This window comes from Podarcis muralis, chromosome 11, assembly GCF_964188315.1.
Source record: "Podarcis muralis chromosome 11, rPodMur119.hap1.1, whole genome shotgun sequence".
In the NCBI taxonomy this organism is placed as follows: domain Eukaryota; kingdom Metazoa; phylum Chordata; class Lepidosauria; order Squamata; family Lacertidae; genus Podarcis; species Podarcis muralis.
Genome location: NC_135665.1, coordinates 29,039,184 through 29,066,071, shown reverse-complemented (window position 1 = coordinate 29,066,071; position 26,888 = coordinate 29,039,184). Strand labels below are relative to the sequence as shown.

Here is a 26,888-nt window from a genome sequence, read left to right as displayed (position 1 = left end):
CATCAAAATGCTAATTTAAGAAGTTCAGATATAATTATTAGAATCATTTAGTACTTGGCCATTTCTTTTGGTGACATTTCCCTCCATTCAGTTCTATTGCCAAACTTTTGTTTGCCACAGCTGCTCCTTTTTCACCTACACATTCAATGGAGCAGAGGTAGATAGGAAAGAGAGCTTCAGCAGACTGGTGCACTCACTTCCAATTTAAATCCAATGTTCAGTTTGTTCCACTTACTGTCGGTTTCTCATGGGAGCCTCCCAGAGCTGGGGAACAAGACAGGCAGAGCTTAGAAGCACTCTGCCTCATGTGGGAGGCAAGGCCCATGGCTCCAGAAAGATGGGGTGGAGGTTCTGGGGTTGTTCTGGCTAGGTGCAGTTTTAGCTGTACGCTGAATCCCTGGAACCTAATAACCATGCAAGTTGCAAGTTGTCTGTCATTTGCCCAATCAATTATACTCTGGCCATATTTCAGTTGATAGTGGTTCAAGTCAAGAGAGCTAGTTCACCAGAGGGGTGAAGTCATGAGATGAAATGTCATCTGAATTTGTTGTGGTCTGATGAAAACCACTATTTTCTCCACTACAGCCCCCTGGCTGGAAAAAGGGGGCTATCTGAATGATAAAACTTCAAAACGGCCAATCAAACAAATAAATCTAATGCTTAAAAATTATTACTTTTTGCACAAATTCAAACTTCTAGATATTCACCTTACTATCTTCCTCTTCTTCTTCCTCAGACTTATCTGAAGGTGGTGGTGATGTATCACTCTTTGTCTCCTCCTTAATTTTTGCTGCTTTTATGGTCTTACTCTTCTTTGTTCTCATTTTCCTTCTTTTTGAGCCTCCCTGAATATCAGAAAAGTGCCATGTTAGATACAAGTTCAAGTAGGTGCACTTAAAAAGATAATGCACAGAAAATAACTTACTGCCCCAGATAGTCTTTGTGCTTCCTTCCTTGCAAGATCCTTACTGAGTAATTTTATGAGGTAGTCTGCACGGGTCTGCAACTGTTTGGCTTGGGGTTTCTTATCTGGATCATCTGGTAGAATCTGAAAGAGCAATTTAAGATATCTTTTTTTCCAAGTACAGAAAGTTTTATCAGCTTCATGGATAAGAAAAGATTCACTATACTGGGGAAACTGTCTGAATCTAGATTCTTTCAGCACAACTTTCTTTTTCTTACCAAAAATGGAACACAAGAGTTCTTAAAAGGCCTGGTTTTCACTTGATCCCTAAAGATACCTAATGAAGGCGCCAGGCAAGGCTCCCCAAGGAGAGCATTCCACAAACAGGGAGCCACTGCAGAAAAGGCCTGTTCTCATGTTGCCACCCTCTGCACCTCTCATGGAGGAGGCACACAAAGAACAGCCTCAGTTGATGATTGCAGGGTGAGTCAGTTCATATGGAGAGAGGGGGTTCTTGAGGTACTGCAGTCCCGAGCCATTTTAGACTTTATAGGTAAAAACCAGCACTGCAAGCTAATCGGCAGCCAGTACAGTTGACCCAGGATCGTGGTAATATACCCAAAATGTCTTGCCCTGGTGAGCAACCTGGCTGCCAAATTCTGCACAAGCTGAAGTTTCTGAACCATCTTCAGAGGCTGCCCCACATATAATGCATTGAAGTAATCTATCCTAGAAGTTACCAGAGCATCGATAACAGAAGTTAGGCTATCCCTGTCCAGATAGGGGTGCAGCTGGGCCACTAGCTGAAGAGGCCACATGAGCCTCAAGCAACAGCAATGGATCCAGAATTACCCTCAAGCTACATACTCGCTTCCTCAGAAGGTGTGTAACCCCATCAAGAGCAGGCAACCTCCCACCCACACTGTCTAGGGAACCGCCCAATAAGTGCCGCAATCTTATCTAGACGGAGCTTCAGTTTGTTGGCTTTCATCCTGTCCATTAGAAAGGAAAGACAAAAATAATGAACCAGTAACAAAGGAAGCCCTCTCTAAAATTTTCCAGGGATACCATGGAAAAACTAAAAATATAAAAGACTAAAGTGGGAATGCAGAGTGTGAGAAATGAGATACAACAGTCAATATCATCTAAATGTCTCAAGTCAGAATACAGTCCACTTGGCTACCACCGTAACCATTCAACCAGCAATTTTTGATCTCCTGAATAACATTGTGTTTAGACAGACAGCAGGACTTACCTTTTGTGTCAAGTTGAGATCTGGGTCCATTTTGATCATTTCCCAACTACCATATCCATATTCATAGATGCCTATTAGAAGATTAGAGTCATCTTCCCTGCCCCAGTCTATATCGAAATGAGCAGCCTTAGTATGACAAGGAACGGTGTATCTAAATGAAAAACAGTAAGTTCACAAGCTATTTGTATTACCTCTACTGGCAGCTATATACAATATAACCATTAAAAAAGGAAGCAGAAACAGAAGTTTAATGGCACTCTTCCTCTAAAGAGTTCCCTCTCATTTTATGGTTCCCTCTCATTTTATTTTTACATCAGTGCTATGAGCAATAGTGACCCATGTGTGGGGCAAGCCATGGAGCTACCCTCTGGTACTGCTGCAGATTACCTGGAAGGGCTGGGGGTGACGGGGACGTGGTGACGAAACTGTGAAGGCACACTGGTGAGAGTGCCATACTGACTGTTGGTCCATCTGCATAGCCTTGACCTCACCACGCCTCCGCCCAACCCCCTCCCAGGTAAGTTGCAACAATGCTGGTATCAGAAAGGGGACTCTACCAAATAGGCCATGAGTTCCTGAACAGTCAGGCACTCTAACCACTATATGACACTTGCTCTGCTCTTCATAGGTCTCACTCCTCCGATCTGTGCATAAGAGTGGCTAGAACAGGAAAAAAGCTAGATCAGCTGTGGCAAAAGCAAAGTGTGCTGTTATGTTAATGGAGATATTCAGACTCCTGAGCAATGATGTGGTCACAACTCCCTAGCAACATACCTGCCCCCCCCCCATCAAAATAAAACAAATGTAACAAACCTCTTCCTTTCCTCTGGATCGGAAGGAATGGATTTGTGTAATGGTTCCAGCTCTTCTTCATGAGAGATGACTAGTTTTGCATTTACCTGCACTCCCGATATTCGGAACGTTGGGCCTTTAACTTTTCCAAGTCTGCCCCCTTTCAAATAAGAATATAAAACAGGTAAATGTTAGGTCAGTTTTATGCATCTCTATTCCAAAATGTGAAGGAACAAGATGCCCTTTCGACATGAGGTCACTAGAAGGAAGAGGTAATCAATACAAATGTGCTTCAAGGGCATGAACCAACAATGTGCCAGATAGGGAAAAAAGCAACAAGGAGTGCTGCTGACATGGACTAACAGTTTCAGGTCAAGTGAAGAATATGGCCTCACACATCTATGTAAATCTTATCACAACAGAACTTAATCCATTAATTGGTAACATCCAGCTTTTGTGCTTCAGCCAAAAAGGCACCCAGAGCAGTTTAAAAAACAAGCAAGATACTGTCCTGAGGTTTATAATCTACACCAGAGGTTTTCAACCTTTTTGAGTCCACGGCTCCCTTGACCAACTACATTCTTTCTGTGGCACCCCTGTGGGGCTCAGGAGCCCAGTTATGTCACCCCTTGTCTGCAGAGCTGGCAGCCTCTCACCCCCTTTTTTTAACACCCTCCCTTGTGGAGCGTTCCCTCAGCCTCCTATCCCCTCTCTTTGGGAGATTGCTGGGCAGCAGCCGCTGCTGCAACTAATAGCTGTGCAAGCCTTTGGAAGGCAGAGATGCAAGAGGGCATCAGAGGAGGAAGGGAAGGGAAGAAGGACAGAGGTCAGTGTTGCCTGTGGCACCCCTAACCATCATTCAGGGTACCCCATGGTGCCACGGCACACTGGTTGAAAACCACTGATCTAAACAGACACAACAGAAAATGAAAAAGGAATGGGGGGAGAGATTGGGGGGTGGGGAAGCAAGACCAGGCTCCAGTTTTTAAAGTGCTTATGAAAACAGGCTGATTTGGAAACAGTTCAGGAACAGAAGGAGCTGGTCTCTAGGCAGTTAATGGAGGGCTCTGCATCCCACCTCCTGCTCTCTCCTGCATGCATCTGAAGAAGTGTGCATACACACAAAAGCTTATACCCAGAACAAACTTAGTTGGCCTCTAAGGTGCTACTGGAAATTTATTTTATTTTATTTATTTGTACAGTTATGAGTATAGCTGGTTTGGAGCTAGGAAGAAGCACCAGAACAATCATGGGAACTACTGTCAATCCCATATCCCTGTTCAAAGGCTGTTTAACCACTCAGGAACATGGCCAAGGAAGGTTGGGACTGCTTGTGTGGGCAGAAAAAGAAGTGTCACAGGAGCTCACTTCTTTAGTTCTTGGCATGGGTTATAAGCAATCTCTTCCTCCGCCCCCTGGAAGCTGTACCTGCTCTTTCTTGTCCAGATGAGATGTCCTTTAAAGCCTTGATACATCCATTATGTACCAGCTCTCCAAGCCGTCTGAGGTCTGTCTCAGATTTATCGACTAATTCAGCATCTCTTGCAATGGCATCTAACCTGCAACAGAGCAGAAGTATCATAGCTCTCGTATCAGTATGTGAGAAATGAAAAACAGAATATGCATTAATGCTAGATACAGTATTTATACAACCTTCTTAATGAGGAAATTCAAGAAGTCAGCCCTCCCCAATAGCCTCTTGTAGCAGCACTCCCTGGTAGTCACTGTTGAATGGTTTCTTTAAATGTAAAGGTTCATCATTGTTCCACTCGATGTGTATATCTTAAAGGGGCCAGAGCAAGGGCCAGAGCAAGATAACGAGACCCAACTTTAAAGCTGTGAAACATAGCAGGTGCTGCTGAGTTGTATTTGATTAAGGTGTGTCAGCATTTGGGTTTAGTATATAAGGAGCAGCACCTAGCTCTCCCATTACCCTGGGGTTTGGGTTGGTGGTTGGGTCTGGTTTGGTTGTTAATGTATTTAGTGTAAATGGAGTTTTTGTTTTTCTTATTAAAACCTTGTTTAAGTTATTTTTGAGTCCTTTTCATTTTTAATGCATGATCTCCCCAGCAAGCTATCTGCAGCGCTACCATACTGCAAATAGCCAACATCTTTGGTTATGGGCCCAGCTGCTGAGTGGATGACTGCATATTTTTGGACTCTGAGAAAGGTTTGAAAACTCCTTCTCCTGTTAGTGTAATTTTTTGTGGGTCTGGAAGAGTTCCAGAATGGTTGACCGGGTTCCTGAAGCTGAGAAGGCTCTGGTCTTCCCACAGCTAACAGATGAGAACTATAGTTTATGGTCTTTTCGGGTGGAGGCGCTTTTGACCTCTAGAGAAGTATGGACCTATGTAACTGATGACCCTCCTGACCCTGTAACTAATGCTTGGTCGAAAGGAGATGCAAAAGCCAGGGCGATAATTAATTTGGCAGTCAGCGACCAGCAAGTAGTCTATATAAGAAATAAGAAAACTGCCAAAGAAATGTGGGACAGTCTTGCAGCAGTGCATGTTAGAAAAGAGTCAGCATCTGCATTGTCGTTTTTCAAGCAGTTGTACCAGACGAAGTTGCAGCCTGGTGGTGATATGGCAGCACACTTGAGACGTCTGGAGGCAATACGCGGCGAATTAATTCGAAGGGACATGGTGATACCTGATATTCAGTATGTTTTTATCATCCTTTGTTCCCTTAATGAGGACTTTGATGGTATAGCTAGCCAGATATCTGCTGTTCCACCAGCACAATTAACTGTGGAAGGGGTAACGGCAAGATTAATGGGCGAGTTGGATAGAAGGGAGGCTTGTGCCATAAGCACTCCTATTTCCAGAAAGAATGAGGAACGCCATATGCAAACCTGTGGTGATACAACTGCATTTAAAGCTGCAAAGCGTTGTTGGTTCTGCAATAAGCAAGGACATTTTGCAAAGGACTGCAGAGCCAAAAGAAAGCAAAGTACTCCCAAGTCTGTTTCTGTTCGTCAGTCACGGTTGTCAGCCCAACAGCAGACATCGTATAGTAAAGACAGAAACGAGCCGCGAGCTTTTCATGCTTGGACTACAAATCGTAAAAGAATTAAAGATGCCAAGTGGAAGTCTTTCATTATAGACTCTGGAGCATCTCAGCACATCTGCAATGATCGAAGCTTGTTTATTTCTTTCGAAGAGGAAATTGGTAATGTACATTTAGCCAATTCACAAGTCTTGCAGTCGCTTGGCAGAGGTACTGTTAAACTTGACTCTTTAAACATTACAATAGCAAACTGCATTTACTGCCCGTCAGTGGACAATTTATTGTCAGTAAGGTGCTTTGCTCGTCAAGGCATAACTGTGCGTTTCTTAAAATCAATGTGTGAGTTTTTTGATGGGAACAAACGTTTATTGTATGCCCGGGACTCTGATGGTTTATATAGACTGTATTTTCGCACCTACTCCCAATCGCCTATAAATTGCAGAGAAGCACGGTCAAGCCAGGGGTTGAGGAATGTAAGGCCTCATTCCGGGTGTGTCCATGAGGCGCACAGAATTCTGGGACACCTGAATTTTGCTGATGTAATTAAGACAAAGAATATCGTTAATGGCCTCAACTTAAAACCATGTAAATTCTTTATGCAATGTCTATCCTGTTGCAAGAATAAGATTAAGGTTGCACGCAAGGGTAGGTGCTCAGATAGGAAAGTAACTGAACCATTTGAGCGTGTACATTGTGATTTAGTTGGGCCACTCCCACCATCATTAGGAGGTTCTAAGTACTGGCTTACTCTGATAGACCAGTATAGTAGATACTGTTGGACTTATGCAATAGCTGAGAAGTCCCAAGCATTTGAAAAGTATAAAGTTTTTTGCAACTGGGTAAAAACGCACTTTAACAAACCAATTAAGAACCTGTTTTCTGACCGGGGCGGGGAATTTGTTTCTGAGGATTTTGAGAAATTCCTGGAAGCGCAGGGGACTACTCATGAGTTATCTTGCCCCCGAAGTCCCTGGCAAAATGGGCTTGTTGAAGTTGTGCAGCGTGACCTACAGGCAGGGGTTAAAACGTATCTGCATGATGCTAATCTGCCCAAAGACTTTTGGGCTGAAGCACTTAATGCATTTTGTTACGTTAGAAATCACAGTTATCATACTGGTTTAGATGTCACCCCCTATGAGAAACTGTTTAAAAAACGCCCTAATCTGAAATACCTCCGCATTTGGGGTTCAGATGTAATTATGCATTATCCTGCTAAGCAAAAATTGGGTGAACGTAGTGTCCAGGGAAAATTAATGGGCTACCAGCAGGGGGCGTACAGAATTTACATACCAGCAACTGGCAATTTTCATATTACCAGAAGCATGATACAAACTGTAAATTGGAATGGAGTTGCTGTCTTCCAAGATACTGATGGTATAGATAATACTGAGGAAGAAGAGGAAGAAACAGCAGAAGAAGCAGCAGGAAATAGTGCTTCTGAATTAATGGGAAAAGACAAAAAGCCTGTTGAGTCTGATAATTTGTTTGATGATTTAAAGTCACAGGCACCCGAGGGGAGGTCAGATTCTCTTGAGTTTTCTGACCGTGAGCTTAGCCTACAGGCACCTCTTCAATCTGACAATGATTTACAACCTCAAACTAGTGGTTTACTTAGTCCCATTAAGTCTGAGAAGTCTGACTCTCCTTCTGGACTGAGACGTTCAGATAGAAAGAGACAGAAGCCACAACGATTTGCAGATGAACATTTTAATACTGTGTATGCCAATAAGGTAGTTTTTGAGCCAAAAAGCTACAGTGATGTTCAGAAATTACCTAAGCAACAAGCTGCAAATTGGTATAAAGCTATGAACTCCGAGATAGCTTCTTTAAAAGAGCATAACACTTGGTCTCTTGTACCACAAACCCCAGATATGAGACTTATTGATTCGAAATGGGTTTATAGAGTTAAAACGAATGACAAAAATGAAGTTGTAAGGTACAAAGCAAGATTAGTTGCTAGGGGTTTTCAACAAATTCCAGGCGAAGATTATGATTTGTGTTATTCACCAAGCGTAAAATATGAAACAGTTAAGCTTTTGTTAAAAGATGCATCACAGCGTGGACATTCCGTTTATCACCTAGATATAAAAACTGCATATTTGTTTGCAGATTTAAAAGAACAAATTTTTATGCGTGTTCCTGAAGGCATAGACGCCGCTGAAGGTTTGGTATGCAAATTAAACAAATCCCTTTATGGTCTGCACCAAAGTGGAAGGAATTGGCACCAAACTTTAGCAAAAGAATTGCTGGATATTGGTTTTTCACAAGGAAAGGCAGATAATTGTGTGTTCATAAAGGAAAGGGCAAACTCTGTAACAAAAATATGTGTGTATGTAGATGACGTATTAATTTCTACAAAAACTAAACAGGAATATGAACAGGTGGTATCACAGTTACAGAAGAAATTTGATGTAGTGGAATTAGGCATAGCTAAAAATTACTTATCCATGCATGCAAATTGAGAAAGGCAAAAATGGATCTTTTCTGGTTCATCAAACTGCAAAAATTGATGATCTTATTGAAATGCTATGTTTAGAAAATGCAAATGGGAAGGAAACACCTATGGTGTGTGGTTTCACCTTTACAGGTGAAGACAAGCCATTTCCTAACAAAACTTTGTATCGTTCTGCTATAGGCAAGCTAAATTTCATTCAAAGAATCTCAAGACCAGATATAACTTATGCTTTTCACTTTCTGGCAAAATTTGTGGAAAAGCCTACTACACAATGTTTCTCTGCTCTTAAGAGAGTGGTAATGTACCTTAAACATACCAAACATTATAGGTTGCAGTTTACAACATGTATTGACAAAGGTTTTGAAATTTTCTGCGATGCATCTCATGCAATGGAACAAAATAATTGCAGGGGTGTGTCTGGTATGGTGTTTTGTTATAACGGTTGTCCATTTGAATGGAAGTCCCAAACACAAACCATTATTTGTCTCTCCACAACAGAAAGTGAATTATGTGCATGCGTTCAGGCCACTCGTGATGTAGAATGGTATCTGCAAGTGTTTGCAGACCTACAGATGCAAGTAACACTACCAGTAAAAGTTTACCTTGATTCCCAGAGTGGACTTGCTATCCTGTGCTCAGAGACCAATACGCAGCGCACTAGAGTCTTAAGGTTACGTTTAGAATTTGTAAAGCAACTAATTGCTGATGAAATGGTTGTATTTGAATATGTTCCTGGTGACAGTCAAATTGCGGACATTTTTACAAAAGCACTTCCAAAGGTTACACATGAAAAACATGTACAAAGTATGCTTTCTGTTTTTGTTCCACAATGATGAACCGCAGGGGAAATGTTGAATGGTTTCTTTAAATGTAAAGGTTCATCATTGTTCCACTCGATGTGTATATCTTAAAGGGGCCAGAGCAAGGGCCAGAGCAAGATAACGAGACCCAACTTTAAAGCTGTGAAACATAGCAGGTGCTGCTGAGTTGTATTTGATTAAGGTGTGTCAGCATTTGGGTTTAGTATATAAGGAGCAGCACCTAGCTCTCCCATTACCCTGGGGTTTGGGTTGGTGGTTGGGTCTGGTTTGGTTGTTAATGTATTTAGTGTAAATGGAGTTTTTGTTTTTCTTATTAAAACCTTGTTTAAGTTATTTTTGAGTCCTTTTCATTTTTAATGCATGATCTCCCCAGCAAGCTATCTGCAGCGCTACCATACTGCAAATAGCCAACAGTCACAGCAGGCAATGGATGCATATTTTTTTTAATTAAAAAAATACCAGTTCTACCCTAGCCCAGGTGTTCTAACAAGGCACACTTGTTATTTGGTCACTCAGCATACTGCACCAGTAAATTCCTTATCCATTGTTCTGGCAGAGGCTGATCTCCCCTCAGCAATATGAGTAGATTCCTCCCATCCCAAGCTTCTAACACACCCAGTAGGAGCCCACTGCTAATTTCAGAGAAAGAGGGTTTGATTAGACATAGTCCCTTGCTAAGTGAGTAATGTAAATTAGCTTAGGACAATTTTTCTCTCTTTCTAAAACACACACCTGCTCTCTCTGTGTTAGAAAAATATCACGTTACTGAACATCTCAGGTGTGAATTATGCTTCTGACTTTGCTTGCTGCCTCTTACATCTTTGGAATGCAAGTCTCCTGTTATGTCCAAACATGGTAACTATGGTCACCAAGCTCAGAACAAGCCAGGGTCTCCAGCCAACTTCAAACTAAGAAATAGATTTCCTGATTTATCATGGGGGGCCAAGCAGAAAGAAGATGCCATGGTTTGAGGCAAGGCTTACACTAAGCTATGTTTTGTTTGTTTGAACCGCACCACTCAGTTTACTGACTTCCCCCAAAATAGCAAAACCACCTTTTCTGTGCTCCTTGAACATGCAAGGAGCAGTATTAATAATTATACTTTCCCATGAATAAATGGATTTTAATACCTACAATCGTATTTGCATTGGAAAAATCTATCCATCACCATTTCAATGAATGATCACCGAAACGTCAATGCTGTTTTTGCCTTTTAAAAATGCAGTGCAGGAATACTTCATTATAATTTAAAAGCTTCTCAGCTGCTAGGTAGGCAAGCTTACCTTTCAAGAGGCCCCCCAAATTTCTTGTAACTCTTGATAAACCTTTTTTGTAAAAACAAAAAGTGATATGTTAATTACGTGGTCCTTATATCATATCTTTTTCAAGATAAACCAGTAAAATATGCATGCAAGAAAAATACACTACTTAAAGTTAAGAAGGGAAAATATTTGGTAACTTCAGTGTATAAAGACAATCTATAGAGGATATTCTACTGAAGTTAGCGTGCCCATGAAGAATCTATATGAGAGAATATAATGTGTAAATACAAAGCTAAGTTTCAAAATTCTTTTTTTAAAAATGCACTATCTTCCACAAATAATATAAAAAAGGTCTCAATCCTATATGCATTTACTCAAATGTAGGTTCCACTGAGCTTTTTGTGGGGATGGGATTGAAACCAAAGTCACTTCAGAAACCGATGTTTTAGGTTGTCAAAATATGGCAATGGAGAGTAAGAATACATTTTAAATTATGAAAGTAACCAGATTCATGTTTACTACAGTAAAGTGTCTAATCTGTCAAAATAGATACTATTAAATATTTCCATACACTACCAGATGCCATGCAGAGAGAAAGAGAAGCTGGATTACAACCTTCTCTATACTGAATTGCCATTATAGATTATATGGAAATTAATTTATTTCAATCCAAAATCCATACTATTTGGCAATCCAAGAAAAAGGAAATAATTTTATTTTCTTTCCAAAATGAATTGTAGAACTTTAAATGGGGTGGGGAAGATGCAGGTACTGCAATATAAACCCAAAATTCTGTAAATGTAACCACTCTATTTGAATTTAAACAAACATGTACCCTCAATTTAATAGCTTAATGTAATGTGTGAAACAGTATTTATCAAAGTAATTGAAAAGGAAGCGTGATTTTTAAGACATGTAACATACAAGCATTTCAAGCTTCCAATGAAGAATTTTCCTATTTCTTTCCCCTTGTAGATCTTCCCCCTTCCCCATTTCTTACCGCCGAATCTCTGCATCACTAAATCCTTTAATGTTTTCCCGTGGAATAGTCCGTGGTCTTCCACGTTTTTTGGGTCGTTTTCTCTCCGAGATGGAGTCACTATCTGATCCAGAATACCTTCTGTTTCTACAACGTCTGCCTTCGCTCCCGTTGAAGCTGATCTGTATTTTTTTTATTTTTAAAAACAGTGCAAAATTTAAGTGTTCCATTTGTGAAGCTAAAGCAAATTTCAACATTTCAAGTGCAATTTGCTCTAACACAAAACTCAATGGGAAGGAAAATCTCTCAAAAGTAATCTTTACCTGTTTTGCACAGTTTCTCATTCTGGGTAACATATAAATTTCTTCCAGTTCCTTTTGCCTTTCCTCTTCTTCTAATCTTCTCCTATGGACCTCTGGGATGATTTCTTCCCAGTTCCTTGAATTTTGTTCAGGCTCCAGTTCAATGTCATCTTCATCCATATTGGAGAAATTTGCCACCTGTTAAAATGGTAGTTTTGATAAAAGTTATTACAATTACAACACACACACACACACACACACACTCCAAATACAACAAACAGGGGTAACCTGAGCATCATGACTTCAATGGGTGAACTCTAAGCTTGATTAATCTGGGATCCTATCCTTTGTGCACTCTTCCCCAAAGGTGTTTCAGTCATCTTTTCTGTTTGTCTGTGTTACAAGGCCTTGGCATAAAGTTACTGAGAGCTTGCTAATTTACAGACCAATCTTATGTGGAAGCTAATGTGGAAGCTAAGTTCCAGTGAGTCCAAATATTTACTCTCAAGTATGTTCACAGGATATCAGCCAGAGTGTCAGATGATTATTTATTTATTTATTCATTCATTCATTCATTCTGGAGTTTCTCCAGAAACTCAAAGAAGTTTCTAACAACAATAATAAGCTTTCCTCTTTTCTCTCTGGAGTCCATACAGGTAGGACCGTGCAGAGTTTGTCTGAGGCCCAGGTCTGGAGTCTTGCTAGAATAAAGTTATAAACTTGAACAAAAAATCATCTGGTCCCTGGTGGGGGGCCCTTGCCAGTTTAGCTTTCCGAGGCAAGTGTACCTGCCTCCCCCTTTATGGGTCTGCATACAGGGAAGAGGAACAAAAGTTCTTAGTGAGCTTTTAAAAAATTAAAGAAATCTCAACATTCAAGTGTTTAAAAAGGGGTAGAGGTGACCACATTCTTCTAAACAGATTTTGAAAAACTGTTTCCCGAGGAAAAACTTGGAGCTTTTAACAGAAAGCATTTCTAAAATGGAGTTGCTTTTAATAATTTTTGCTTAACATAATTATGGAATGAAAAAGTACAGTACCTTAAACTGGGAAAGCAATTCATCTCCGACACTTAATGGGCCAGTTTCATTTTCCCGTGTTTCAGCCCTCTTCAAGATTTCATCTATGTCCATTTCCTGAAAAAAATAAAATAAAATCTTACCGGTGGAATGTTGATTTGAATAGACCAAAAAATCAAATGCTAGGATGTTAACCTTACTTGTGGCTCCTGTTCTTCACCTTCTAGTTCCTTAAAAAGTTCCTCAGCACCAAACTTTAAAATAGCTGACAGCTCCTCTTTGTTAAAAGGAGTAGAGCTAAAAATAAAGGGAACATGTTACTCTTTTACTCAGCACAAGGCACAAAAATGTGTGTGTCTAAGATACTAGATGCCCACAGACAATGAGCTGACACATTCAATCAATAACATAAATTCAGAGTTTCTCCTAGAATTGTGTCTTGGTTCCTTAAGCTTCTTAGGTCACCGTAATCCACAGCAATAGGGAAAACGTCAGGCAGAGGGATTCTCTTCCTTTGGTTACTGCCCTCCTTTCTTCAACCCTCCCCCATGTTTATCTTTCCATTATTATATTTTTCAACAGTTCTGGGTCAATTCAGTTTGGCTCCTTCAGAACCATTGCTCTAATAAGGGAGGAAGGAATCAGTCTGAAGCCATCTTCTATCATTTGAGAAGGGCAGAAAGGACTGCATGATGGGAAAGCAAGTGATATCTCAGGTGATGCCTATCTGTTAGCTTCAGGAGCCAGGAGATTTAGCCCTGACATCCTGAGAGAAAGAAGATAATTGGCAAGTTTTGTAACCTTGGACAAGTCAACATAACTCCCTTAACATTGTGAAGGATTATCTGCACATTTTTGGGAAGTTGTCTGTTAGATATGCTTGCAGTTCATCCCCAAAGGTATACCTAGAAGGTGCAGAACCTGTGTGCAGCACAGTCTTTCCTGTAGTGTCCATTCTCTGAATGACAAGGTGATCTAAAACCATTTTCTTCTTGGCTCTTTCCAGGATATCTTCCTCTACAGATCCTTTAGTGACAAGCCGATAAATGTTTACCTGTGAACAACCAAACAAAAAATAAAGATTTACGGGAATCACTAAAGTAATAGGAAATAATGTGAAGTTTTAGTGACACTTAAAACTCCCGAATGCCTTGGGAGTCGAAAGTTCCAGCTCCCGAATGATCGAAAACTGGAAGTGAGTGTTCCTGTTTCCGAACTTTTTTTGAAAGCTGAATGTCCGGCATGGCTATTGTTTCCTGTGCAATAGGAAACCAATTGGAAGCCACGCCTTGGTTTCCAAGCGTTTCGGAAGTTGAATGGACAGTATATTCCAACAAGACACGTTTTTACCTCCAGAGGCTGCAATTCTACAACAAGAAACCAGGCAAGCCCTCAATTCTGCAGTGAGAATCCATTTCTGCTCTAACAACACAGGGGGTAGTGGCCCAGGAGAGGATATTCTCTGTGGCAGCCCCTAAGTTGTAGAATTCCCTCCCCACAGAGGTGTGTCTGGCACCTTCAATGTACAGCTTCTGGTGAACACTGAAGATGCAGCTTTTAACCCTGGCTTTTACATTTGAGGTACATATTTTTAGCATCCACCTTATTTTTGTGATTCTAAATTGTTATAACTAGTGTTCATATTGTGTTTTGGTGTTGCAATCTGCCCTGGCACCTTAGGGTGAAGGGTGGGCAATAAATAAAATTTCATATGTGTGTGATGTTGCTGCTGTGAAACCCAAATCTAGTTTCCTATGGCCTTGCTATCAGCACTTTCCCCTTTTGTGAATCATCACTGCACAGATGCAAGGAGATGTCAGGCTGATCACAGTGGTGGAACATCTCCAGAGTTCCATGGCTAGCCTGAAAGCTTTGTGCATAGTTTATGGGGAGCAGAGCTCCTCTGTCTCTGTGGAGATAGGAGCACACACAGTTCACTGCTGGTGGACTGCAGCCAAGGTATACGAAGTGTACTTGCACTCTTTTAAATATACTCATAAACATTTATATGCTAGTACTGTGTCTGTTGGAGTCCGGCTGCTAGTTTGGGAACTGGGCACATTAAAGTTGTCTTTCTATTAAAAAGTTGAATTCTTTAGTTAATTGTAACACACACACACACACACACACACACACACACACACACAACAAACCACATCTTGATAAAGACAAGTAAACTAACACATCCATAAAACATGACCCAGACATTCAAACTACGTCACTTGAGGGGCTGGGGGAATAAACACAGATAAACACACGTATATATGTAAACTGGATTTCATATAATTTGTTCCTGTCCCCAACCAAGTACCTAAAACAAATAAAACATATGTACCTGTTTCTTCTGCCCAATCCTATGAGCTCTAGCCTGTGCTTGCAGATCATTCTGAGGGTTCCAGTCAGAATCAAATATAACAACAGTATCTGCAGATGCCAAGTTTATGCCTAGACCTCCAGCTCTGGTAGACAGTAAAAAGCAGAAGTCCTGGAATTAAGAGAGACGGGAAGACTGAAACAAAAACTGTAAAAATATACCTAACAGGAGAGTTAACTGATACATTTTGACATTCAAAGTACTGTATACATTAAAATTGTTTTAAACTACTTAAGAATGCAATTATTCTAAAACTGCCCAAAACTGTACCAAAACATTTGTCTCCAACACAAACAATGTTGTAAAATAAACTGCTAACCTTAAACAAAGCACTACAGTTCCATTTTGTAACATAAAATCCTGGATTTCACTATGAAGGTTTTTGTTTATAAGATGGCAAATAATCTTTTCTGCTGCTAGAAAAAAAACACATTCCTCAAAAGATAAAACAAAACACAAAACAGGCAAGTGAACACATTACCTCAGAACCTTCTGCATTAAAATGGTCCAGTGCTTGTTTCCTCAGTTCTCCTTTTATTGACCCATCTAGCCTCTGGAGAGAAAAAGACCAATTAGACTAAGACTGTGCTAGTGTGTAAACAGCATGAGGCCAACAAATAAATGTGCGCACAGTGATATAATTTAACAGTAAGCTCTTACCTGAAAGGGAAACTGACGATATTTCAAATATTCAGCAAGGATGTCCAGCATCCGCACCATTTGAGAAAATATAAGCACTCTGCTGCCACGTTCTCGTAAGCGAATCAGCAGCTTGTCTAAAAGAATGAGCTTCCCACTACTCCGGATTAAATTCTTGAAAGAAAACACAAGACATAAAAAAATCAACGACTGCATGGAAGATATGTCTGTACATTAACATTAATGCATTTTGTGGGAACTACCAGAAACCAAAGGTAGAAACCACAAATCAAAAATTTAAGGAAGTCTGAATATGCCTAACACGATTACATCTATTCCTGTGCACAGAATTCTTAGATTTAAAAAGCTACACTATGCAGTGGGCAAGCAGGGGGAACATTCTCAGCTGCAGCACCATGTTTGTGGAACTTCCTCCCCAGATATGTTTACTTGGTGGTGGTAATAATAATAACAATAATAATAATAATAATAATAATAATAATAATAATAATAATAATAATAATAATAATATAATCTTTCCAATGCTATTTAATTAACATTTAAAAACCCAGTAATCTGATCATTGCATTTTAATTCGTTTTATATACAGAACAAGACGTGAAATTTTACCTGTAAGGCCTCCTGTTTAATATAGAATTCATTATCATCTGGTGGTTTAATGAGGTAGCAATGATTGCAACACTTTTTGAGCTCCATCATGACATTCAGAAAGCCTGAGGTACTGCCCTTTGAACCTTTACTTAAGGCTTTGTAATTCCTAGTTAAAATCCACCTGATATTTTAAAAAAAGTGTATTGTCAGTAATGAAACTGTGGAAAACAGAAAATTTTAAAAAATGCTTGGAGGCAAGCAGGCAGGCAAACTCTTTACTGTATGAAAGAAACCTGCTCACTTTTCACTGTATGAATTATTTTGACAGCCACAATAAATTACTTACTTATAATATTGCTTTTGCAATGCACTCATCTCCATTCTTAAAATTTGTTCAACCTTGGCAGGAAGAGATTTTTCTACGTCCTTCTTAACTCTCCTTAATAGAAATGGTTCGAGTTCTTTGTGAAGACTTGCGTAGCCAAATTCCCTTCCTTTCCCATGTTCCTCTTCAAAATCTTCCCAAGAAGAAAACCTTCAATATAAAATGTAACATTCTAAATTGTGGCAAATTTTCAATATAACCATTGTGGTAGATTTTCAAAATAAACATACATGCTATGCCAGTAGTCTTACTGTACTATTATACATGGCATCCTGGACATACACACAAGTTCTCAGACTTTTAGAAAAACAAGCGTGTAATCAGCCAAGTTAGTAAGCCAATAGAAAATCTGAATTATGAAAAATAAATGACCCTTGTTTTTAAACATTTCACTAAGTTCTATGCTACTTAGTTTTAAAGCAGCTTAAGCACTGTACACATTCCTATACACACTTACTTAGCAGTAAGTCCCACTTGAATTTAATGGGACTTACTTCCGAGTGACACGCCAAAAAAAAAAAAAAAAAAAAAAAGCTCTGCTAATTTATTCTCCCTTCTTTTCTGACAGTTCATCCCCATTTTAATTTCCTTCCACTTTGTTCATATTTGTCCATAAGAAAAATATGGGCAAGTAGCAATATTTAGGCTGTTGTCACTCTCTCAACATACTGAAGGAAAAGTAAAAGGCGAACAAACAAGACTTTACCGGGAGAGATATAAACGATTCTACTGGCAGAGATCATACGGATACAAAAAACCCCCACCCCTGCTTTCAAAGGGTTCTCCAATAATCCCCAGCAAGATTCCTAGTACAGCCACGATGCTCAGGTTTCTATCTTAATAAAAATCTGTATAGTAGTTAGTAGAAGTAAACAAATAATCGGAGTCTTTTCAGCAGCTTTCTGTAGTTACACAAATTTACAAACTGCTAATGTAAGCACCCTTTAAAATTAAACTGGTCTAAGTGATTCTATTTAATTTATTTAAATTGGCTGTTGCTGTTTGAGGGGTTTTTTTATTTGATATATTAGTTTTCTGTATTATTAGAATAATCATTGCTATCATTTTAATTTTAACTTCCTGTTTCTTATTATTTTGCTTCGCTACCCTAAAAACAAATCTACAGTATGTTGAAGACGTATGGTTTACATAAACAAATAAAAGTAGCCAGTATATCAGAAGACCATTATTTACCTCTATTGCGAGACTATACGGAAAAAATACAAAACAAAGGGTTGTACTCAACTAAATTCTAGACCCATTGAAATTAGTATACATAAATTGGGCATGCCCATTAATAGCAGAACTTAGCTGGACACAAGCCAAAGCAGCTAAAATAAATAGGTGACCTCTGATGGCTGTTACTATTATGCTCTGCCTGTAAGCTTCCCAGAGGCATTGGACTTTTTGTTTTAACATGGTTCCAGTGTCACTTAAAGCCGGCTAACAACATAAACAAATAAACTCTCCAGACATTATGCACCAAAACAAAGCAATAGACAAACCAGCAAAGCTGTAGTCCCTACCATTTTTCAAGGAGTGCTAGTTAAATAATTATACTAACTATACATGGCTAGTATAGTAAGTTTACCTACTTATCTGGCATGATGAAGTGCAGCAAGGACCAGAGCTCTTTCAGGGAGTTTTGCAGGGGTGTTCCAGTGATAAGGAGGCGATGATTGGACTTGAAGTCTATTAACGTCTTGTACAAGAGGGAATCATCATTTTTTAATCGATGGGCTTCATCTACTCCTATAAATGCCCAGTTCAGACCACCAAGGAATGACTGTTCAAATAAAATAAAAATGAATGCCTTTTTGTTTCAGAGATTAAGCATTTAAAATGGCAATTAAAGTGATGCTGTAGAAAAATGAACATCTAATCTATTAAAAACTTTCTACTTCCTTCCACAAAATTGAAAACAACTGCCTTTTTCAGTAATAAAATTCACAAGTCACTTCTTCTACTGAACCTAAGAACTGTTGATAGGCAAGTTTAGTTCCTTCGGTATTCTGCTTTCATTTTGAGAAGTGAGTGGTGGTCAAATTACTTACCTTATCCTTCAGTAAAATTTCGTAAGTTGTCAGAAGGATGTTAAATTTCAATCTTTTGGTCTGTAGATGCATCCATTCATGTGTTCTTATCTGCAGACAAAGTTGGTGAGAAATTAAGGTTATGAAATAACCCAAATTCTGATAATATTCGATGCTGTTAGCTTCTAAACATTACCTTACACACAAGCTAAGTGCTCATAAATATGAAAGTGAGTAAGTAGGATCGGATTAGAATAGCTACCTATTGAGAAAGCAGCTGGTGCTGCACAACCAATGCAATATACTTCTGCACCAGCACAGCTTAACCTGTTTCTTTTTAACTGTCCCTTTGCAGCTATGTTACAAAACAGAGAAGCTGATCCAACTTTGAGTGTAAACCACACATGCAGTACACAACACAAGCAATTACCTTGCTCATTCTGGTCCTTCTAGAGAGCCTTTATGGAAGAAAGATCCTTTATACTAACCAGAGGCAGAAGCCAGGGAAATAGCTTTTATTTACAAGCAAATTTCACAAAAGAAAATGCATATTTTGTCTTTTTATTTACTTGTAAATCTCTATTTCCCTTGAGAAACAAGATAACAGCCCAGACTGTGGCAAAGTCATTCCCTCTGGGATGAGAGGAAGCAAGATTAAGATTGATGAGGGAAGAGCTTTTTCTTAGGTCCATTGAAAAGTAATTTATTAACTTATCAGCCTAACCTTTTCCACAAGGTTGTTGTGAAGATAAAATTGGAATGGGGACCAGAATCAAATAGGTTGCCCAGACCTCCTTGGTGGTATTAAAATGCTGCATTATATCTATTTATCAACACACATTTTATATCCATGTATCTCTACCTATGCAAAACCTGTATCTAACTATCTGTGGAAGTGTGTGTAGGCTTACAAAGATAATTATAAGCAAAGGTTCATAACTATATGAGAAGTCCGTAAGTAAAAAAACAACCACCACCTTTTCAAGATGCCGACCTAGGAACTGTGCCAAATAACCTAATGAGACAAGTTTCTGTTGCTCAACTGCCTGCTAATATAAACCTTGTTAGTACACCTGTTTATATGAATTACGCCTGTTTATTTGCCAACTGATACTGAAAGTCCAGGAGACTTAACAGCGCTGCTTAGAGCTCAACATATACTTTGACTCAAATGAATTCTGAGGAATTCTATGGAATTCAAATTGTAACACAATTTGCCCAGGCAAGTGGTGATGAATACAGCAACGGACTTCTGTTGTATCTACAAAGCAAGGAAATATCTTGGTTGTGCTGCTGTGAACTTCAGCATCCACAACTTGGAGCACCTTTTCTCCAGCAATTTGCTGACGTACTTCAGAGACAGAATGGCTCGTTTCCTCCTACTGATTTCCAGCATGGTGAAAAAATATGCCCAATGCCTCATGGGCTGGAACCATTTCTAAAGCTTGAAACTGAAGCAGATATGACTGATTTTGAACAAGTGCCTGAGAAGGCTTTTCAATCATGTACTGGGCACAAACCAATTTCTAGATTAGTATCATCACTCTATTATGCACTGTTCTCTGACATTTTCCAGGATCAACTTATCTGATGCTGTCATCTCTCAGATTGCAAAGGCTATAAATGACTGCCCACTTACAAAGCAGGACAGGAGGGTAGTGCCACTGATTAGAAAGCACACTGAGATACTTAGCAGGGTCTTGGAAAACCCTTTATCCTCTGATACCTGAAGTTGCTACACTACCGCAATTCCCACCGCACCCTTCTCTTCGGACAGTAACATCTAATCCAGATTATGCTATTGGGCCTTTAGGAGAGTGGGGTCCTATGGCGTGATGGGGATCTGTAGGGTGACACATGAAAACATTTCATTGGTTCGAAAATGGGTATCTGGTGAGTTGGGAGATCCTATAAACAGGTCCTTCTGAGTCTTGGTGAGTACTGCCTGAAGGCTCAATCATGATAGTGACAGACAGGAGAAGTTCTGTGGAACAGGATTGTTTCTGGCACGGCTATAGTCACTACTGCTACCTGGCTAAATATATCTTACCCCGGAAGAAAGAGGGATAAAGAGTAACAGTTAATCATGTTCTTGCCTGAATGGTTTGTTCCTCAGAGTGGTCATCTGCCCCACCCCACACCTGCCCTGTTTTACTGTACAAATGAGGAACTGAAAGATGGAACTGTTATTCTGCAGTTCTTTTCTGTCTCCTAGCTTTCCTACCTTCTCTCTCCCCCTCCCTTTTGCTCCAAACATTTCTTTCTCTTTAGAGGCAGGAAAGCATTTCACCCCTGCAAATAAATTACTTTGAGAATAACTTGTCAATCTGAATCCTGCATTCTGCCATGAAGAGAGATTGACTTCAAAGTAGCTGAAACTATTGTCTTGTTCCCAAGAAAGAATTAAAGCTCTTTGAGTACCGGAGTTAAATGTGCTGAATGCTTGATCAGTATAACACTTTACTTCTTGATCAACTATGAGGAAGTTTATTTTAACAAACAGCAAAAAGCAGTCAGTGAATTTTATTAAGAAAATTTGTAAATTAAAAGACTGTTAAAATATTGCTTAGTTCAAGGGTAACAAAGAAGAATAAATCAAAATGAATGGAAGTATTATTTTCAGTTGCATTTGTAGTAGATTCAAAAGAACTGATAAGCATAATGTAAATTTCAAATATAACATGCTAAGAACTATACAGTGGTGCCTCGCAAGACGAAAAGAATCCGTTCCGCGATTCTCTTCGTCTAGAGGTTTTTTCGTCTTGCGAAGCAACCCTATTAGCGGCTAAGCGGATTAGCGCTATTAGCGGCTTAGCGGCTATTAAAGGATTAGCGGCTAAGCTGCTAAAAGGCTATTAGCGGCTTAGAAAAAGGGGGGGAAAGCGGGGGGGGGGACGCAAGACTAGCAAGACATTTCGTCTTGCGAAGCAAGCCCATAGGGAAAATCGTCTTGCGAAGCAACTCAGAAAAAGAAAACCCTTTCGTCTAGCGGGTTTTCCGTCTTGCGAGGCATTTGTCTTGCGGGGCACCACTGTAGTTTCATATTTTACAGTCCATTCCATTACTGAATAAAGCTATTATCTGTAAATACCTCTCTAATGAAAGTAATCAATTATTACATTTTAACTATGTGAGTTCAGTAAATTGAAGCTTGAATGAATACTGCTTTTTGGTTAGTTGGCCTCCTTTTGTCTTAGCAGACAATGGAAGAGTCTCTGCCATTTCCTAGATAGCAGCAATGTATTTGGCAAAAATGAAAGGCTAATATTTCTCTTACAGATAGGTAGCCGTGTTGGTCTGCCAGAGTCAAAACAAACAAACAAAAATTCCTTCCAGTAGCACCTTAAAGACCAACTAAGTTAGTTCTTGGTATGAGCTTTCGTGTGCATGCACACTTCTTCTGTGTATCTGAAGAAGTGTGCATGCACACGAAAGCTCATACCAAGAACTAACTTAGTTGGTCTTTAAGGTGCTACTGGAAGGAATTTTATTTTTTTTAATATTTCTCTGTTATTCAACCAAGTATCAAAATATTGGAGAATACACACTTTATTTTACTTACAAAAATATTAAATATTACCAAAAACAAGCAACTCTTTAAAATAAATGTGAAATTTGGTTAATTTTAATCTTTCCAATACCATCTCTGTATAAGCACTAATTTTGGATCTACTAAGAATACAGTGACACTGAAGAATTTGATCACTTACCACATTTCTGCTAGTAATATCCCCCAGATAAACTACAGCATTCATCTGGGGAGCCCATATCTGGATTTCTCTTTGCCAAGATGTCAAAGTGGAAAGTGGTACTACCAGCAAGAAAGGTCCATATAACTGGTGTTCATGAAACAAATAATTCAGAAAGGAGATAGTTTGTATTGTTTTGCCCAAGCCCATTTCATCTGCAAGAATGCAACTGTTGCTCCTGTAAAGTGAGGTATATAAAACATGGCAAATTTCAGAATGACAGTTGCAGTATTTCTCCCACAAGAGCAGATTTCACCATTTTGCAGTGGGTACAAGAGGAATCATCGGGGGGTGGGGGCAGTGGGAAAAAGACAATAGTTCCCTAGGAAAGACTGGAGGAGGACATTTCAGAGCCTAGCAAAGACCCTGTTACCCCAAGGATTTTGAGAGGGGCTTCTGTTCCTTCCCACAATGAATTTTGGGGATATAGCCTCTATTTTCCCCAGGATAGCAAAATTTCATCACTGCATAGTGCGAAAGGTTGGCAAAAAAGGCCAGACTCTCAGGAAAGTCTAGTGTATGGAAATATCCCCCTCAGCATATGTCACTGGTGGGGTTAGGTCATGGGCATCTGTACCATCGGACAACAGGTGCAGCAAAGCGATTCAGAAGCTTAGGTAGTCACTGACAGGACAGAAATGCTTTGTTAATGGCACAATCTGACCTAGGATCTGAGAATCTTCCCCAATTTTTTCCCATTCAACTTGTAGTTCAGGGTACACACAGAATCAACACACACCACTCATTTAAACACACATATCAAACAATAAAAACTGAACCATGTCAGTTTAAGCCCTATCTTCAGATTTTAACTAGCTTTCAATTTTTTATGATCATGCTTTTTTAAAAAAAAAGTCTGCATGAAAATAAGAATGGGATAGAAATAACTATTTTTGTACAATCCATTAAATTACTACCACACACAGAGAAATATTTATTAAGTGGCAAATGTGTATGACTGTGCTCCTGTTAAGCTTGTAAAATAAAATATGCATGTGTATTTAACATATAATTGCAACATTTTATAATGTACTTACTTGCACCAAGAGTGAGCTAACCAGTTCAGTCCATTTAACTGATAATCTCTTAGCTCTAAACCTTCATGCCCTCCAATGTAAGATGGTTGTTTCTTTAGGGCCACAAACCTTGGCCTCTGCTTTAAAACCTTACAAAAGAGTGAGAATTAATTTTCTATATTTGAATTGGAAGAAATGATAAACAATCGTTATGCAAGTGAAAAACTGAATCTACTACAGCCAAGGACCAACTTCCACCCTGAGCATCATGCTTAAAAAAGTAGTTCTTAAATAGTTGAAACCATTAAAGCTTATACTTCTTCTTGTTGGATTAGATTTCACATACAGCAGATGGAAGTGGTAAAGCTATGCCTGGCATCATTCAGTCAAATGCCTCTCTATACAAAATAATTCTCTGACACAGAAAATAAGATGTCGGGAAGAACGTTAGGCTTAATCCCTTATTCCTAATCAATAGTATTCTATGCAGGTTTCTTCTTCTTTTTGAATTGAGCTGCCATTTGCAAAATGGCAGTGGTATAGCCTGACACCGGATATTACTTCAACTGAAGGAGACATTGTTAAAAGAAACACTAAGGTACCCACCTTACAGTCCTTAAAAGGAGTTGTCTTGGATTGATTTCTGCTAAAATACTCGTCAATGCGTGACTGGAATTTTTTTGCAATGAGAGCACCATCTTCCCAGCTGCATTCTGAGTAAGGGAGACCCTGCCATTTACAATAATAGTCTGGATAACCTGCTGCTGACTTCTGATTTGAATGAGCTGTGGGAAATATATGTTTAAAATGAAATTTAACATTGACACATAATTAGGCTCAAATAAGGCACTATGCTGAACAACTCATGAATAGATGAACAACTTATGGATATAGCTGTAGGGACACTGACATGTACATTGAAAGTCTTTGAAATAGTTTATAAAGTACGATGAGATACAACTTCTTTCCAACTACATGAACACAGAGAAACTTAAATGCATGCATTATGCTGGTATATCATCATTATTTCTAGTTTCAAAATCTGTCACTTACCAATTATTCTTTCTACTATTTGATACTGTTTGTGCAAATCATCTGTGAGTTCTTGCTGGCAGTTATAATATTCCACATCCTCTGGAGAAGCATTTTTTAACCTGGAATGAAATTACACAGCGTATTCATTATAACCCTGTAGAATGCATAGTTTACTATTCTTCTAACTTTCAACAGAAGCACAGGAAGACTGATTAGAAGGTAAGTAAACAGGAAATCTATAAAGTTAGAAAGCACAACCTGGAGGCAACATTCTATTATTATTCTCCTCTTCCTCTTTTTATCTTTGCAACAGTCCCACAACATAAATGAGGTTCAGTTGATATATGTACATAAGAGGTTCTTGGCAATAGATTGGGCGGTGTGTGTGTGTGTGTGTGTGTGTGTGTGTGTGTGTGGAGAGATGCAGAGAGCTCAGTCTGCATTCAATCAACTACATCCAATGAATCCTGTTGGCAACCCTGACAAGTCAGTAACTACTATTAGTGTTTTGAGTCGAAGAAATATATTGGAATCCATATTTTCACTAATTCTTTCTTACCCAATGTAGCCCCTCTATCCTACCAAAAGGCTATTGGTTCTTCTGGAACAGTATGGAGTGGTCTCCAAGTGCTGTGGACTACAAAACCCATCACCGCTGCTAGCATGGCCCAGGATGATATGAGCTGTAGACCAAAACAGCTGGAGGGCACCACACTGGTTATCCCTGTAATATGGCTTAAAGGGCTGCAATTGAGAAGAGGGATTGGTGAAAATAGGGTACCTCACCTTGTTGTAGTGGAAGCATTTCTGCTGGCACAAAGCCACAACTGGATACAGCAGACAGTAACCATTAAGAATCCTGCATAATGCTGAACCTTAAGTCTGCAGATCAACAGTACTATAGTACTTCAAATTTTTTAAAAAAACATTATGAATAAATTACATCTGCCTTATTCAGCATTCTGCCAATTATGTTCATGCATGAATAAAGACATGTGCCAAATGAATACTTCAATAATATACAATATGTGCTTGTATTATACTTTTACAATAAACAATACTTGCCACCGTTTTGTTTCTTGATCCTTTTTCTTATAGTTGTCCAGTTTCTTCATTCCTCTAACATTCTGCTGTTTCAGGGTTTCTTCCGTTTCCCAAGTGTTATGGATGTGAGACCAACCTTTCCATTTAATCAAGTACTGCACGTCACCAGGTTCTGTTGCTTTATCAAATCCTGCATTTGGATCTCCATCAGCTTCAACTGCATAGATAGTGGTTGTAGCACCAGTTGCTGAAAAAGAGCATGACAACAGCATCAACTGCAATACTAAATGGCTTTAGATAGCACAGCAAACATTGTTAGATTGGTTTTAGATGACAGAAGCATCTATAATCACTCCATGAAGTTGTACTAGAATGCTGGTACATCGCTGTGCTATTTAAAAGTTCAATACAAATAATGCCAAAAGTATGTGTTGACACCAACATATACAGCAAAACTACAGCAAAGAAAGTGAAAAATAGGACAGCACTTAAACAACATATATAACCAAAATATTTTGTAATACATACAAAAAAACCTAACAGTTTTATTAACAAGGTTGTTAAAATATCAGTTACTGTAACCATTCACAACATGTACTTCTCATATATTTCATCCAATAGAAATAATTTGAAACATTATTCATCAGCTTGAGAAGTTTTACAAATATAAGTCAATATTACCTCCTTTTCTTCCAATGCGGCTATCCATGAATTTTTCAATTGTCTCGAATTCATCTTCTTCAGGCTGTGGGACATCCTCTCCACAGACTTCCAGCAGATCATCTGAATCTGTCTTTGCTTCTTCAGCTTCTTTGTAACTAACATTTACTGTTGCCTGGCGGCGAGATCCTCTTTTATCATAATCGTCATCGTCGTCATCATCATCTGATGAGTCAAGCTGCCTTTTCTTCTGCCCCCCACTTTTCTTTCCACTTTTTTGCTTTATTCTTAAACATTTGAAGAACAATAAAAGAAAAACAGACTTTCATAACACTCATCAGTAAAAGCCCTAGAATAAATGGCAGGCAAAGATGCTCAGAACCCTCTAGGTTGTGCCGGAGCACCAATTTTTATTAACTTCCTGTAGTAAATCTCTGAATCTGCAGACTATCAGATTTCTTTTCTTTTTTCTTTTTTTGACATTTTAAAAACATTTTTATTATACTAAATGTTTGTCTATTCAAATAAAATACCCAACCGTCCC

At 39.1% G+C, this 26,888-nt stretch overlaps 1 protein-coding gene across 4 annotated transcripts in view; it reads right to left on the bottom strand.

Annotated features, from left to right (window-relative positions):
• The window catches only part of CHD1 (chromodomain helicase DNA binding protein 1), a 48,826-nt gene that overhangs the window by 5,963 nt on the left and 15,975 nt on the right, over window positions 1-26,888 (bottom strand). For all 4 annotated transcript variants that reach the window (XM_028748157.2, XM_028748158.2, XM_077936190.1 and 1 more), the window contains exons 7-30: window positions 26,366-26,631; window positions 25,706-25,931; window positions 24,659-24,759; window positions 24,212-24,390; window positions 23,627-23,754; window positions 22,551-22,767; window positions 18,862-18,951; window positions 18,403-18,593; window positions 16,769-16,957; window positions 16,441-16,603; window positions 15,832-15,984; window positions 15,653-15,724; window positions 15,133-15,282; window positions 13,703-13,851; window positions 12,998-13,094; window positions 12,819-12,914; window positions 11,801-11,977; window positions 11,499-11,659; window positions 10,520-10,561; window positions 4,380-4,510; window positions 2,973-3,111; window positions 2,160-2,310; window positions 926-1,048; window positions 708-845 (exon numbers count right to left, since the gene is read on the bottom strand). In XM_028748157.2, coding sequence (XP_028603990.2) covers window positions 708-845; window positions 926-1,048; window positions 2,160-2,310; window positions 2,973-3,111; window positions 4,380-4,510; window positions 10,520-10,561; window positions 11,499-11,659; window positions 11,801-11,977; window positions 12,819-12,914; window positions 12,998-13,094; window positions 13,703-13,851; window positions 15,133-15,282; window positions 15,653-15,724; window positions 15,832-15,984; window positions 16,441-16,603; window positions 16,769-16,957; window positions 18,403-18,593; window positions 18,862-18,951; window positions 22,551-22,767; window positions 23,627-23,754; window positions 24,212-24,390; window positions 24,659-24,759; window positions 25,706-25,931; window positions 26,366-26,631 — 3,529 coding nt within the window. The remainder of the gene's footprint in view (window positions 1-707; window positions 846-925; window positions 1,049-2,159; window positions 2,311-2,972; window positions 3,112-4,379; window positions 4,511-10,519; window positions 10,562-11,498; window positions 11,660-11,800; window positions 11,978-12,818; window positions 12,915-12,997; window positions 13,095-13,702; window positions 13,852-15,132; window positions 15,283-15,652; window positions 15,725-15,831; window positions 15,985-16,440; window positions 16,604-16,768; window positions 16,958-18,402; window positions 18,594-18,861; window positions 18,952-22,550; window positions 22,768-23,626; window positions 23,755-24,211; window positions 24,391-24,658; window positions 24,760-25,705; window positions 25,932-26,365; window positions 26,632-26,888) is intronic.